At 53.1% G+C, this 15523-nt stretch overlaps 1 protein-coding gene across 4 annotated transcripts; it reads right to left on the minus strand.

Annotated features, from left to right (window-relative positions):
• Positions 1-200: 200 nt before the first annotated feature.
• Positions 201-15101, minus strand: Lat2 (linker for activation of T cells family member 2). Of its 4 annotated transcripts, XM_052753948.1 has the most exons (13): positions 14917-15101; positions 9399-9521; positions 8684-8723; positions 6987-7030; positions 6768-6828; positions 6556-6587; positions 6314-6349; positions 6203-6233; positions 5181-5236; positions 3589-3648; positions 3263-3334; positions 2683-2787; positions 201-930 (listed from the first exon to the last, which is right to left on the minus strand). In XM_052753948.1, exons 2-12 carry the CDS (start codon positions 9493-9495, stop codon positions 2705-2707), a joined length of 612 nt encoding a protein of 203 aa, XP_052609908.1. In that variant the 5' UTR covers positions 9496-9521; positions 14917-15101; the 3' UTR covers positions 201-930; positions 2683-2704. The 4 variants fall into 4 exon arrangements, with proteins under 4 accessions (XP_052609908.1, XP_052609910.1, XP_052609906.1 ...); XM_052753950.1 differs by lacking the exon at positions 6314-6349; XM_052753946.1 differs by lacking the exon at positions 14917-15101 and having other exon boundaries at positions 8684-9515.
• Between the last annotated feature and the right edge of the window lie 422 nt (positions 15102-15523).

Here is a 15523-nt window from a genome sequence, read left to right on the forward strand (position 1 = left end):
GGGAGGCAGAGCCAGGCGGATCTCTGTGAGTTCGAGGCCAGCCTGGGCTACCAAGTGAGTTCCAGGAAAGGCGCAAAGCTACACAGAGAAACCCTGTCTCGAAAAACCAAAAAAAAAAAAAAAGAGGAGAGCAACCGAGGGAGACACCCGGCCCTGTGGACGCACAAAGGTGTTTAGGCAAAAGTAGACAAGGCAGTGCCTGCTCTTAAACTCAGGGTTTATTGATTGATTGGTGAGGGGCCAGTTTTGTTTCCCTCTCACTGACCCACAAGGTCCCTGCAGGAATGGAAGATGGAGCAAATGGGAACCCACAAAGAGAACAAGGAGACTCCAGGTTACCCTACATCCCTACATCTGTTAAAGTTAGGACATGTAATGCTCCCTGGGAGACAGGAAGTCCCCCTGACATTGGCAATATTAAATACGGCTCTAGCAACTGACGTTAACTACAGAAACAGTCCCGGAACGTTCCCAGAAATCAACATTCATAAGCAATTTGAAGTCCAAACGATGAAAAAAGATACAAGGTCAGGCGTAGTGATACACCCTGTGATCCCAGCACTAGGGCTGAGGCTGGAGGATTGCAAGTTTGAGACCAGCCTGAGCAATTTAATGAGACCCTATTGCAAAATTAAGAAAAAAAAAGACAAATGCCAGTGTTGTGACATATTTTAGATGTGGTACTGGAGACACAGCTAGCCTCAGGTCCTGGGCTTCCGGTCAGCACAGCCAATGTTTCCAGACACCTGCTTTGCTCCCAAAGAAGTCCAGGGCATTGCTCGGGGGTTGCAGCCTTGGCGAGTCCCAATGTCTCCCAGGATGTTTGGAACCCCTCCCAGGAGCAGCCACAGCCAGGTCTGAAGCTTGAGCATCCCCAGAAAATAGACTTCAGCAGGCAGTGAATGCTTCTGCTCATAACCCCGTCAGGCCCTTCAACAGAGAAGAGAGTTAGGAGGCAAAGGTTAGGGGCTGGAGAGATGTCTCAGTCAGTAAAATACTCGGTACACAAGCGTGAGGACCTGAATCCAGTTTCCAGAACCCACCTACAGACAGGCATTGTAGTGTATGCCTTTAATCCCAGCACTCAGGAGGTAGAGGCAGGAGAATCTCTGAGTTCAGGACCAGCCTGGTCTACGTAGCAAGTCCCAGGCCAGCCAAGGCTACACAGTGAGAGTCTATCTCAACAAAACAAAACATAAAGGAAAGCTTGCCAGGTGTGGTGGCACGCACCTGCAATCCCAGCATTCCACAGGGGAAGGCTGGAGGAAGAAGGGAGCAAGACCCAGATTCACTGTCCCTCTGCAATCCCAGCATTCCTCAGGGGAAGGCCGGAGGAAGAAGGGAGCAAGACCTGGATTCACTGTCCCTCCACGTCAGCCAAGAGCTCCACTGCTGGCTCTGGCCAGCTGACCTCCAACCTCTCCCATGACCTCTGCTAGAGGCGGACATCTCCCACCTCCCATCTGCTCTTCCGGGATGCCCTTCCCAGTGAGGAGGCAGAGAGCGCCTTAGTCCCTGTCACCCCTATCACAAGGCACAACCCTCTTCTGTCTATCACCAGGACTTATCACTAGGGAACATACTACGTTTTTGGTTTGGGGATTATTTTTATTTTTATTTTGAGACAGGGTCTCACTCTAGACCAGAACTCAGAAATCTACCTGCCTCTGACTCCTGAGTACTGGGATTAAAGGTGTGCACCACCATGTCTGGTATATTGAATTTTCTTATGTTTTATTGCTTATCTGATTTCTTTGTTTTCTTTCCCCATCTTTCCTTCCTTCCTTCTTTCCATTCCTCTGCGTGTGTGTGTGTGTGTGTGTGTGTGTGTGTGTGTGTGTGTGTGTATGTGTGTCTTCCTGTACCATTGTCCCCTAGAGCTCACTCTTTCTGCTAAGCTGGCTGGTCAGTGAGCCCTGAGATCCACCTCCCCAGCACCATGTGACAGGGGTGTGCTGGGGATCTGAACTCACACCCTGCGCTTACACTGAGCCATCTCTCAAGTTCCCTTTCTATCTCTGGCTTCAAGGTCATTATGTAGCCCAGGCTGGTTTTGAACTCCTGATCCTCTTGTCTCCACTTCTTCAGTGATGAGATTCACTCAGGAGGGAGTCATGTGTCATCATGCCTGGCTTCGTTTTTTTTTTTTTTCCGAGACAGGGTTTCTCTGTGTAGCTTTGGTGTCTATCCTGGATCTCACTCTATAGACCAGGCTGGCCTCGAACTCACAGAGATCCACCTGCCTTTGCCTCCCGAGTGCTGGGATTAAAGACGTGTGCCACCACCGCCCGGCATGGCTTCTTCATTTTATATCTTTCATTTTTGTTCTTTTTTCGATACTAAGATGGAACTCAGGACTTCACGCATGCCAGACAATTGCTCTACTGCTGAGCCACGCCTCCATCCCCCACTGGTAGATTGTAAGGCAAGTGCTCTACCATAGACATCTCTGTTGGACACCCCCAGTGCCCCTGACCACGTGTGTGCTTCACCTGTCACGTGGGTGAACCTCTATTCTGGGTCCCCTAGTCCCACAGGTGGACTTCAGCAAGCATCTCCCTTCTGGTTCTAATAGCGAATGAGCACCCAAGGGGGTCTCCATCACTCCATGAGGCTCCCCCCCTGCACAGGGCCCTTTCTTGACTTGGGCCCCTTACTTTCTGAGCAGCGAGAGTGCTGTACCTTCCTTCTGATTGAGTCTCTCCTAGACGTGCTCAGCAGCGGCCACATCCCCGTTCACATAATCTGGCTCCTCATCTGGGCTTTCTAACGGGGATACTTGTGCGCCTATGGGGCAGGACAGGTGGTTGTTGGGACAGTTCACAGGCACACACCAATGCTGTTCCCCAGCCAGGCTGCTCAAGACCCCACAAAGGACACAGGGGAGGTGTCACGCTGCACAGGACTCGTGGTATCTGCCTGTCACTCCTGTTTTTTCAGAAATCCTCCTGCTCCAAGACTGGGTGACCAGCTCTGGAGGACGAGTTGCTACCAAGGGGAGTTCTGGTGGAGTGCAAGGCTTCTGCAGCCTTGGGAACCACGGAGGAGGCTCCACTGTGAAGTCAGCCAGATTGGCTGGAGGGGAACCCACCCAGGCCGACCCTCCTGGATCAGCCCACTGCCTGCTTGAGTTATACCACCACTACCACCACCACTACCACCACCCCCACCCCACCCTACCACCCCCCCCACCCCACCCCATTACCACCCCACCCCACCCCACCCCACTACTCCTGGCAGCCTCTGCCCATGGAGGACATACCCACAGTCCTCCTGGATTCTCGCCATTCTCGGATAGATATTGAGTTCTGGTAATCCTCAGATTCCTCGCCACCTAAGGGAGGATATAGGGACACTCTGAGTAGATCCAGGGAGCCAAGGGCCAGCCTTCTTCCACTGAGGGTGACCCCATGAGGGAGGATAATCCCTTGGATGGCTCTTCCCTTAGGTGAATTTGACCCAAAGGCACCAGAGACACGGAGAATGCAGGCCAGGGCTGAGTCTTGGGAACTCACTTCTTATTCGCGAGGGTGGGCTAGCTCAGGGTGCTGGCCCCTGCTCTGCCTTTCTCGGGAGAGACAGCCTTACCTGAGTCAGGTGTGCTGGGCTTGCAGATGAGCACGTTCTCGTAGGAGTTGGAATCATCGTCTGTCAACAGAAGGGAGCTGGCAGGGCACCTGCTGGGGACCAACCCTGCCTGCAAGCCCCATGCCCCTTTCCCCTTCCGCTACCCCTGCAGGCCCCCTGAGCTCTTCCCGGACTTCAGGGGCTTCTGCATTCTCTCAGACCAGCATTTTTGTTGCCTTTGTTTTGTTTTGTTTTGTGTGTATGCTGTGTGATGCAAGTGTGGGGAACGATCTTGTTTGTTGGTGGTGGTCTTGTGTTGTTTGTTTCATTTGAAACAGTGTCTCCCCGTGCAACCCTGTTTGTCCTGGAACTTGCTGTGTAGACCACGCTGGCCTCGAACTCACGAAGATCTGAGTGCTGGGATTAAAGGCGTGTGCTATCACGCCTGGCAGGGGGCCTTTCTTACAAAATAAGGATAAAGAGAGATGGGCTAGAGAGATGGCTTAGTGGTTTAGAGCACTGACTGCTCTTCCAAAAGACCCAGGTTCAGCTGGGCGGTGGTGGCGCACGCCTTTAATCCCAGCACTCGGGAGGCAGAGCCAGGCGGATCTCTGTGAGTTCGAGGCCAGCCTGGGCTACCAAGTGAGTTCCAGGAGAGGCGCAAAGCTATACAGAGAAACCCTGTCTCGAAAAACCAAAAAAAAAAAAAAAAAAAAAAAAAAAGACCCAGGTTCAATTCCCAGCACCCATACGGCAGCTCACAGCTGTCTGTAACTCCACTTCCAGGGGACTCTCACACAGACATAAACACAGACAAAAACACCAATGCACATAAATAAGTTATTTATAAATAAATTATTAAAAAACAAAATAAGGATAAAGATCAAGTAAAGGCGCTTTTGCTGAGTTCCATCCCCAGGACCCACATGGTTAAAAGAGAGCACTTACTCTTACAAGTTGTCCTAAGACTGTCACATGTGTGTCCCCACACCCACACAATAAACAAATATTTTGGTTTGTTTTTGTTTTTGTTTTTCAAGACAGGGTTTCTCTGTGTAGCTTTGGTGCCTGTCCTGGAGCTCGCTCTGTAGCCCAGGCTGGCCTCGAACTCACAGAGATCCACCTGGCTCTGCCTCCCGAATGCTGGGATTAAGGATTAAAGGCATGTGCCACCACTGTCCAGCTGAGCACTCCTTGACAGGCTGCCATGACCCACTCCAGCGCCAGGTGAGGACCCTTCTCCATAGCCTCTGCCCCTCCCCCTTGCTCTCCCTCTCTGTAAAGCAGAAGTGGTCACGACCAAAGGCTCCAGCGCCCTCCAAGCTTGCCTGGGGCTTATCTGTCATCGGTGCCTATCTGTGTGTGCCCAGCCCCAGATGACAAGTGAGCTGGTCTCAGATGTTCCTACCCACAGCCCCGCCCCTGTTTCCTGTCCTGTCCCTTGCTCACTCCGCTCTGTCCCCATCCTCCGCGTGCAGCTGACCAGCTTCCTTCCGCCCCACCCACCTTGCCCTGCAGCGTGTCTCTCTACCTCTCGACGCCTCTGCAGACCCAGCCTGACCTAGGGGCTGCCCCCTCTTCCACATCCTCCCCACCCCAGCCTCCAACCTTACCTTCTGGGGACTTCTGGAAACGTCCCCAGTTGTAGTAGTCCGTAGGGATGGGATCTCTGGACAAGAGAACAGAGTGCAGGTTGCTGAGCAGGCCTGTCAGGAGGGGCCATCAGGAGGGGGTTTCTCCTCCATTCACGTTTCCCAGAGCCCCTGACTACTCTAGGGCAAAAGGGCTGTCAGCCTGGCTGGGAGACCTTCAACAAGTCCTCATCTGGGCCACAGTCCTCCCCACCTGTGACATGAAGAGACCCTGGTGGGGGTCATTTCTTTTTGCGGGGTGGCCTTGAATCAGATCCTTCTGCCTCAGCCTCCCAGGTACTGGAATGGTGGGGAGGATAGACCTGTACCACCATGCCCCGCCCTTGGTATCTATCTATCTATCTATCTATCTATCTATCTATCTATCCATCACTTCCTTCCTATCGATCATCTGTCACTGTCCTTCCTTCTCTTTTTACATTTATATTTACTTATTTAGACTCAGTCCTCTCCTTCCACCATGGGGTGTGGTGGCTGAGCTAGTTGGCTGTCCTTCTCCGCCCCCCCCCACCCCCCCACTGACCTCAAACTCACTGGACCAGGATGACCTCCTTCCCCAGTGCCCGGCTGATGGGCATGAGCCACCACACCAGGTTTATGCGGTGCTGGCAATGGAACCCAGGTCAGGCAATCCACCAGCTGCACCCCAGCCCTTTTTTGGAGGGAGGGAACCACAACTCGATGTGGCCCACACTGGCTTTGATCCCCCTGCTTCAGCCTCCCTCCTCTTGAGTGCTGAAATGACAGACCTGGGCCACCATGTCGCCTTTCACCGGATGGCAGGATGCGTGCCCACCCCCCACCAGATGCTCCTCCTTAGAACAGAGCCACGTGCCAAGGCCCCACAAAGCCACGGTCACCAGATGGAAAAGGCTACCCCGAGATGTGTCTCCACTGAATGACTCATAGATAAAGAAGCCTGAGATGAGCGACCCAGGAACACGGCGGTGGGCAGAGGGCGGGCGAGGGCGAGGGCCACTTACACATAGGCAGCGTCAGGCTCGTGTCTGCTTCCTGGAAGAGGCCAGATAGGAGAGTTAAGACAGGCCAAGCTCTCGGGCTGGGACCCATTCCCTGCCCCCAGAGCTACCCACCTCTGTAGAAGTTCTGGTACCTAAGGGACTCAGGACCTGGAAGAAAGGCTAAGCTGTCTTCCCTCCAGGCCCTACCCCAGCCCAACCCAGGCTCTGCAGCCCAAGCCAGCGGCTTTGGATGGTCACAAGTCTGTGCCTTATTCATGCCGATTGCATCAACCCCAGGCTCAGCCCTCCCTAAAGGCCTCCCCACTCACTGCGCCATCCCCACCTCAGGCTCCTCCCTGCCTGGGGTCACTCACCTTCGAGGTCAGAGAACAGCAGTTTATTCTTTCTGTAAGGATGGGGGAAGGGGGGCTGAGGTGGTGCTCTGGGGAGGGGACAGTCCCCTCACGGGGCCAGGACTGAGGCTCTGCAGCATGGGGACAGAGTGAGGTCTGGGCTTGGCTGTGGCGGGTGGGGTCCTCCAGGTCTGGGCCCGGGGAGGACCACGCACGACAGAATGCCTACCTACCTTTCAGATGACTTGTCTGAGGCTGTGTCCATCAGGGGTCCTGGCCACACCGGCCTGGCCACTTGCGGAGGGAAGCAGGGACAGGGTATTGATAGGGCACTCACCCAGCTGAGCCTTCACCCACTACACCAGGCCGGCCTCAGGGCAAGGGACACAGAAAGGACCTTGATAGGGGGAGTCTCAGCCCAGAACCAAACCCAGGAAGCATCAGGGACTCACGGGAGTAGGTCTGAGCCACAGGAAAGTTCTGTTCGTTTTCTTGCCTGTGAATACACAAGGGTGTGCTGAGCCGGGCCTTGGCATTCCCCAGGCAAGGAGTGTAGAGAGGGACAGAGGGACAGACAAGGACAAAGAACACAGAGAAGAGAGCGGAGCCGAGCCTGGGAGTGTGACTGCACATGCCTGGATGTGAGTTTGAGGCCAGCCGGGGCTATACAAAGTTAAGTTCTGTGCTAGCCAGTGCTACAGAACAGGAAGACCCTGTTTCAAAAACAAAAAAAAAAAAAAAAAAAAAAACAAACAGGCAAGCTTTACCATGGCCCGCAGTGGTCAGAGATGGAAGACTTTGTTTTTAAATCTCTGTGGTTTTTCAGTTGCAAAAGGAAATGAGGAAGTGCGTGTGTGTGTGTGTGTGTGTGTGTGTGTGTGCGTGTGCGTGTGTGTGTGTGTGACACAGCCTATTGGGGTGCGCACGTGAAGGCTGTACTGTGAGTGTAGGAAGTGTGTGTGCGGGTAGCAGAGAGGGGTAGAGTGTGATCAGCTGGTTCCCTCCCCCTCTCTTTCTTTCTTTTTTTCAATACAGTCTTACTCTGTAGGTCTGACTGGCCTGGAACTCACTCTGTAGACCAGGTTAGAGTTTAGGACACAGAGATCCACCTGCCTCTGCCTCCTGAGTGCTGGGATTAAAGGAATATACCATCATGCCTGCCCCTTGCCTTTCTTTTTATGTCGGGCATTGAACTCAGGACCTATACCACTGAGCCACACCCCAGCCCCTCACTGGGGGATTCTAGGCAGGGGCTCTACCACTGAGCCACACCCCAGCCCCTCACTGGGGGATTCTAGGCAGGTGCTCTACCACTGAGCCACACCCCAGCCCCTCACTGGGGGATTCTGGGCAGGTGCTCTACAGCTGAGTCACGATCTCCTCCTCCCACTTTAAAATTATTTTTTTTTTTAATGTGTATGGGGTATTTTGCCCATGTGTAAGTCTGTCTACCACATATAAGCCTGGTGCCTAAGGAGGTCAGAAGAGGGCACTGGATCTCCTGGAACTTGAGTTAGAGACTGTGAGCCATTATGTGGGTGTTGAGGATCAAATCCAGATCCTCTGGAAGAACAGCCAGTGCTCTTAACCACTGGACCATCTCTCCAGCCCTGCTTTTCAGTTTTAAAAGTTTATTTGTATTTATTATTATTATTATTTGTGTGTGTCTGTGTGTGTGTTTTGTGGTGCGGTAAGCAGATGGATGCCCAAGGACAATTTTCGGGAATTCTCAATCTCTTCCACCATGGGTTCCAGGGATTAAACTCAGGTCCCCAGGCTTTTGTGCCAGCCACTTTGACTTGCTGAGTCATTTTGCAACCCCCTACTTATAAATTTGGAGACAAGGTCTCACTGCATTGCCAGGCTGTCTTGAACTCCCTCTGTGGCCCAGGCAGGCTCTGGAATATCTGGGATGACAGCCTCTCTTAAGTGGTTTTGAGATTCTGCTCCTATTCTGCCTGGGGCTCAGGCTTCTGCCCCCCACTACCACTGCCATGTGATGGCACATTCTCTCCGATAGCCCCCGGACTCTCTTTCCGTCCACCGAATGCTAGGCACCCACTAGAGACTGCCATGGAGCAGGCACGAGAGAGGGCAGGGACCGGGTTCCTGAGAGGATGCCCAAACACGCCAAGCTGGGGCAACTCACTGGTTCCTCTGCTCGAAGATTTTCTCATTTCTCTTCACCCCTGCAAGAACAGAAATGGCATAGCAAGTGTCCCTGAACTCGGGTGTGTGGTGGGGGAAAGCTGAAGTCTGGGACCCCCGACCCCCCTCCCGCTTTGCAACTCCACCAGGCCCTTGGCAAGTCCCTTGTGGCTGCATGTTATTGAGATGGTTCGGATCAGCTGGGTGTAGGGACACAGGCCTGCCATCCCAACACTCAGGAAGCTGAGGCAGGAGAGCAGGAACATTTGAGGCTAGCCTGAGCTAAAGTGTGAAAAGAGAAAGAATTAAGAGGAAGGAATTGAAAGAAAGGAAGGAAGAAAGGAGGGAGAGGAAGGGGAAAGGGAAGGAGGGAGGGAGAAGGCTGGAGCGGGTTGGGGGAGGAAAGGAAGAGGGACAGAAGGACAGGTACTTAATCTCTTTTTGTGGGGTGAGGATAGCTTAGAATAGAGGGTGCCACAGGTAGCCAGCCTCCCTTCTCCTCTCCAGAGCAGTTTCCTGGCCTGAGTGACCGCCATGGTCCAGCAGAACCAGCCTTCACCCACAGCCAGTGTATGGAGAGGCCGGATAGGGGCCACCGGCTGGTTCCTGGGTGCTCAGCCTCCTGCCCCTCCCATCACAACCAGGTCCAGCCCCAGAGGCCCCTGGGACATAGTCTCCACGGTCCTCCCATCACTCCCTGCCCGGGTGACACGTACCTGGGCGGGAACAGCGGACACACAGCCAGGCTGTGGCCCCCAACAGCAGCAGCAGCGGTATTGACAAAGGCCACACCAGCTCCAGGTCGGCACTCATGTTGGCTTGGGGAGGGGGCTGCAAAGCTGCATTGGAGATCTGTGAGCCAGTGACTCCCAGCTGCTGCCCTACCTACCCCATGTGCTCAATTTCTGATCTCTCTGGTTCTTGGCTCCAGCAACATCCATGGAATAGCTTTCCCTACCCCTGGATTGAACCAACTGTATCTCCCATGTGACCCTAACCAGCACACTGACTACCAGACCACATGTGCTGGAAGGTTCTGAGATCACTGGGCAGCACTAAGAAATTGTGGCCAACCCTAAGCTCTCATTCCCAAGCCGCCTGGCCCTGAGAGACAGGCTCCCTAATTCACAGGTGGAGAAGCTGAGACTGGGAAGCTCCCCACAGCTATGTGGAAAGGGAGGGCTCAAACATAAGGCTCAGGCCAGACCTAGGATAGGGGTGCACACCTGTAATCCCAGCAACTCTGGAGGCTGAGGCAGGAGGATTGCCACTAGTTTCAGGCCAGCCTGAGACAACATAGTGGGTCTCAAGCTAGCCTGGGTCAAAGACTAAGACCCTGTGTCAGAAACAAAACAAAAATAAGGTGGAGCGGGGGTTGGGGATTTAGCTCAGTGGTAGAGCGCTTGCCTAGCAAGCACAAGGCCCTGGGTTCGGTCCTCAGCTCCAGAAAATAAATAAATAAATAAATAAATAAGGTGGAGGGGCTGGAGAGATGGTTTAGCAGTTAAGAGTGCTTGTAAGCCTTTAATCCCAGCACCTGGGAGGCAGAGGCAGGCCGATCTCTGAGTTTGAGGCCAGTCTGGTCTACAGGGAGAGTTCCAGGACATCTGCACAGATAAACCCTATCTTCAAACAAACAAACAAATAAACAAACAAACCCAGGTCCTGCCTATAAGTGGTAGCTGAAGGATGCCTCTCAGAGGAGGTAACCCTGAGACAGTATAGTTCAGGGATGGGTCCCCCTGAGAGATAGGGCTTGAGGACCTGCAGAGTGAGGCTGGTCCTCTGGGAGACAAAGGAGGAAGGAGGTGGGGCTGTGGAGAGGGTTGGCCGGGGTGAGCAGGCTGCCAACCCCCAGTTAGCCCAGGGCCATGCGAAGTCGTGGTTGTCCCAGCCTTGGTGAAGCCCCGCACGGTCTGGTGAATGTGTGGAGAACAGCCCTCTCTAATGGGCTATGAAACCAACAACTCCACGGAGGAGGCTCAGCTCCCCGGCATGAGCAAGGGACACAGGTGAGGAGCCAGTCTTCTGTAAGCCACATGCAGAGTGACAATGACTGCGTGGCCACTCTGTCTGCACTCGGGCCCACCTCCAGCTGTAGAGCCCCTTCCGAGGATCCCCTGGTGAAGGGCTGGGGTGTGGCCTTTCTCTACCATAGAGACTCATACACTGAGCATATGGCGCATGCCCGTAACTCTAGCACTTTAAGAAATAGCCAGGAGGGCTAGAGAAATGTCTCAGCGGTTAAGAGCACTGGCTGCTCTTTCAAAGGTCCCGGGTCCAGGGCTAGAGAGATGGCTCAGCGGTTAAGAGCACTGGCCCTTCTTCCAGAGGTCCTGAGTTCAATTCCCAGCAACCACATGGTGGCTCACAACCATCTGTAATGAGATCTGGTGCCCTCTTCTGGCCTGCAGGCGTACACGCAGGCAGAACATTGTATACATAATAAATAAATAAATCTTTAAAAAAAAAAAAAAAAGGTCCCGGGTCCAATTCCCAGCACCCACATGGTAGCTCACAAACCATCTCTAGTGGGATCTGATGCCTCTTCTGGCATAAAGGAGTGCATGCAGATAGAGCACCATATACATAAAATAAATAAATAAGTCTTTAAAAAAGGAAGAAAGAGGGCCAGGAGGACTGGGAGATCAAGGCTAGTTCTGGGTACAAAGCACAACCCTATCTCTCTCTATTTTTTTTTTTTAAAAGAAGAGCGGTACGTGTACACACACACACACACACACACACACACACACACACACACACACACACACACACACGGGGTAGGGGAGACAGAGGAGGTAGAGGGAGAAATATGCGAGAATAGAGGGCGGGTGGGGGAAGAGAGGAGAACCAGATCATGGTGTCTTACTCCTATATGCCTGTAACCCAGCACTTGGGAGGCATAGGCAGAAGATCAGAAGTTCAAGGTCACCCTTGGCTACATAGGTTGGGTTACAAGACACTCTGTCTCAAGGAAAAAAAAAAAAAGAGGAGACTTGGACATAGCACTCAAGCAGGCTACATATAACTCAGCCCTTGCCCATCTCAGTCCACTTGTGACCCCAAGAGCAAGCCCACATTTTTGGCTTGGCATTCAAGGTCCCAGGAGCTGGCCTGCTGACTTCTGTTTCCTCTTCAAGGGCACCCCATGCCTTTGGCATGGGGACCATCCTCCATCCAAGAGGTCTTGACTACCAGACAGCCCACTTGCTTCTAGACTTGTTATCCAGGGATGAACAGGGCTCCAGAAGCCCTCAGCCCTGGGATAGCGTTGGTCGGGTCATCTGTACCGACCAACATGGGGAAAATAACGTGTCCCCTGAGTTAGTCACATGAGGCCTGTCATGGAGATGATGACTAGAGAGTGGGGTCAGCCATGTGGGTTGTTTCCACCATGACGTCTGTTATAGCCACAGTTCTTAGCCACGTGACATGGGAAGGGACTGAGAGTGGCATGCAGCAAAAACTGAGGGGCTGTATTATCCTGCCTGGTGACGTCTAGAGGCACAGGCCTGGACTCCTTCCACTGACCCCAGGGGGTCTGAGGGGCGAAACCTTATGAAGAGAGCTGTGAGGGCCTAATGATGAAGTAGATATGCCAGGCCTAGTGGAGCAGGCTAGCGATCCTAGCTGCTCAGGAGGCTGAGGCAGGGGTATTGTAAATTCCAACTTGGGCTATATTGCAAGTTCAAGTCCAGTGAGACCCTGTCTCAAACCCATGTCTCAAAACATAAAGAGGACTTGGGGGCACGGTAGGACATTTGCTTAGACTGTCCCAGTGATGGCCTAGAGGATGGCTTAGTGGTAGATCAACTGCCTAGAATTTACCAGTGTGAGGTTGAGGGCATGGCTCAACGGTAGAGTACCTGCCTAGAACCACCCAGTGAGGGATATGCCCATGTTTAACTAGCATGGGAAAGGATTTGCGTTGTGTTCCCAGCACTGGGGAAAACGAAAACAAAACAGATTGAGGGCGGTGGATTTAAAGAGATGGCTCAGAGGTTTAGAGCATACTGCTCTCCCAGAGGACCTGGGTTCGATTCTCAGCATCCACGTGGCAGCTCGCAACCATCTCTAACTCCAGTTCCAGGGGGATCCAACCCTCTCCGTTTTTGTGGGCACCAGGCATGAATGTGGTGCACACATGTACATGCAAGCAAAACACTCACACACATACATCTTGTTTTTGAGACACAGAGTCACTGTGTATAGCCCTGGCTGGTCTGAAACTCACTGTGTAGACCAGGCTGGCCTGGAACTCACAGAGATCTGCCTGCCTCTGCCCCGAGTGCTGGGATTAAAGGTGTGCGCCACCACTGCCCGGCTACACAAACGTTTTAAATTTAACAAAAAAGATTACTGGAGGAGAGATCTTGCTCCACGGTAAGGTGCCCATGCTCCTGTAGATAACCCCTCCCATCCTGAGAGCAAACCTAATGAAATCATTGGGCCACTACCAGACCCCACCCCCTCTGGAAAAAGAACATGACATCAGAAAGGGATTAGTTGGGAAGAGGGCAAGGATCAATTGGAATGGGGGCGGACAAGAGAGGTAATTGGAGGTGAATATGGTCAAGATGCATCATATACATGTACAGAAATGTCATAAGCCTATTATTATTATGCATAATTGATACATGATAATAAAAAGATTGAATGGGGGCTGGTGAGATAGCTTGTGGGCAAAAAGGTGCTTGCCTCCAAGTCTGATGATCTGAGTTCAATCCCCAGGACCCACAAGGTTATGAGAACTCACTCCTGCAAATTGTTCTCTGACCTACACTGTAGCACACACACACATCCATCCATCCAATATTCTAAAATGTATTAAAATATTGAAAAACAAAACAAAAAGAGAGCAGGTGTGAGTGCATGGGACACTTCCTGGACAGGGTCTGGAACTTGCTTCTCAGTTGGGAATTCCTCTGAGCCCAACTGTTTTCTTCCCAGGGAGCAAAGGGAAGGTTCAGAGAGGTGCATACTGTGCCACAAGGAAACACAGTAAGTGAGACACAGTGATGGAAATCCAGAGTAGGCTCAATGAATTCCCTCTATCCCATGTGCTCATGCTCTCTACCAGGAACGACAGCCTGTGGGCTGAGGGTGGAGGGAACAGAGGCTGGGTCTGTAGGAGGGGCAACCCAGCAGTCGCAGAAGGCCCCAAGGGGCCAGGCAGGGCTGGCTGTGGGTGTGTGGGGGACTGCCACAGGCCTGTGGCTCTGTGGGCCGAAATAGCGCAAAGGGAAGTGGGCAGTTTTCATATGAACAAGGTTTGTACAGGGCTGGTCTCTGATGGTAGCTGCCTGAGCCTCCAGCCTCAACGGCCCTTAGCGATCACTCTGCGATCACTCACCCTCCAGGGAACAGAGGCCACGAGGGTCTGCTGAGATGAGGAATGCAACCAATCACATAGACCTGGGATGGCTGTATTCATGTGCTGCTCTGGGGCCTGCGGTCTTAGCTGGATAGTATTGCTGTGGTTGGTTCCTCTGAGACAGGGTCTTCCTATGCAGTCCAGGCTGGCCTTGAACTCACTATGCTCCCACCTTGGCATTCCCTGTGCTGTGATTACAGGTGTGTACTGCAATCTCCACCCAGCCAGACCAAGTAATTTGGGGTTCAAATGAGGGTAGCAGGAGGACCCTGAAAAACCTATTGGAGAGTCAGGTGGGTCGTGCATGTTTGTGGGTACGGCTATGTGCAGAGGTCTGGCAGGCCCCTTTCCAGGCCAGTAGTGGTGGTGGTAGAGGCTGGGTAGATGGAACCTGGCCAACCTGGGCTACCTATTCACAGATCCAGAACCAAAGAGCCCATCAGCTCTACAGGGGTTATCTGTCAGAAGGTACAAAGCTGGATCAGCCCTAGGTGGATTTTTGGGGACAGCAACTTCCTCCAGGCTGGGACCGGGCTCGGGCACAGCTCCCCAAGGGCATCCAGATTCACCCACAGACCTGTGGCATTTCGCTAACCCTTCACAGACGGGAGAAACCGAGTTCATCTCTGGCTTTTGGATAGCCCTCCCCAGTCACTGGTAGTGACAGAACCACCCTAGGGGCTTCCTGGCTGGGGGTATGGGAAGACAATGATCCAGGTAGGTGCCTGGAGCCCCTGAAACAGGCTGTCCCCAAGAGGCCACAATGCCAGGCAGGGTAGGAGGTATCCCAGTCAACGCTCAGTCCATAGCTACCAAGGGGATACCTGCTCAGCTGGGCACCCGTGGGAAATGCTTACCTGAGAGTGGGGGTTCCTCACCATGGCCACCTCATCCTGTGCGGCACACCTGCCCAAGCCAATGCCAACACCACAGACTCTGGCGGGCAGCAGGCAAGGCGGTTGGCTTCCTGTCACTACTGAATCATCCCTCGTACATCCGCCTCGGCTGGACTGCTCGCCTGGCTAGTGACAAAGGGGGTGGGGCAAAGACAGAAAACGAGAGAGAGAGAGAGAGAGAGAGAGAGAGAGGAGAGAGAGAGAGAGAGAGAGAGAGAGGGAGAGGGAGGGGAGAGGGAGAGGGAGAGGGAGAGGGAGAGGGAGAGGGAGAGGGAGAGGGAGGGAGAGGGGGAGAGCGGGCCGTGGTGGCGCACGCCTTTAAATGTCTGCACTCAGGAGGCAGAAGCAGGCGGATCTCTGGGAGTTCGAGACCAGTCTTGTCTACAGAGTGAGTTCCGGGACAGCCGGGACTGTTAGAGAAACTCTGTCTTGAAAAACCAACCAGAAAAAAAAGAAAAGAAAGAAAAAGAAAGGTAGGCCAGCGCGCAGACACACACACACACACACACACACACACACACACACACACACACACACACACACACGGGGAGAAGAGGGGATGGGTAAA

Source organism: Peromyscus californicus, unplaced genomic scaffold (assembly GCF_007827085.1).
Source record: "Peromyscus californicus insignis strain IS unplaced genomic scaffold, ASM782708v3 Scaffold_2__1_contigs__length_46816999, whole genome shotgun sequence".
NCBI classification, from domain to species: Eukaryota; Metazoa; Chordata; class Mammalia; order Rodentia; family Cricetidae; genus Peromyscus; species Peromyscus californicus.

Bases quoted from the DNA above. Each gene is read 5' to 3' on its own strand.
- Lat2 (XM_052753946.1), bottom strand. From the start codon at position 8,859: ATGCAGCCACAAGGGACTTGCCAAGGGCCTGGTGGAGTTGCAAAGCGG. The intron at 6,829-6,986 runs GTGAGTCCCTGA...TCCCTCCGCAAG, and splicing joins TGTGGCTCAGACCTACTCCC to TGGCCAGGCCGGTGTGGCCA. The intron at 2,788-3,262 runs GTATGTCCTCCA...CCTGCCCCATAG, and splicing joins AGAATCCAGGAGGACTGTGG to GCGCACAAGTATCCCCGTTA.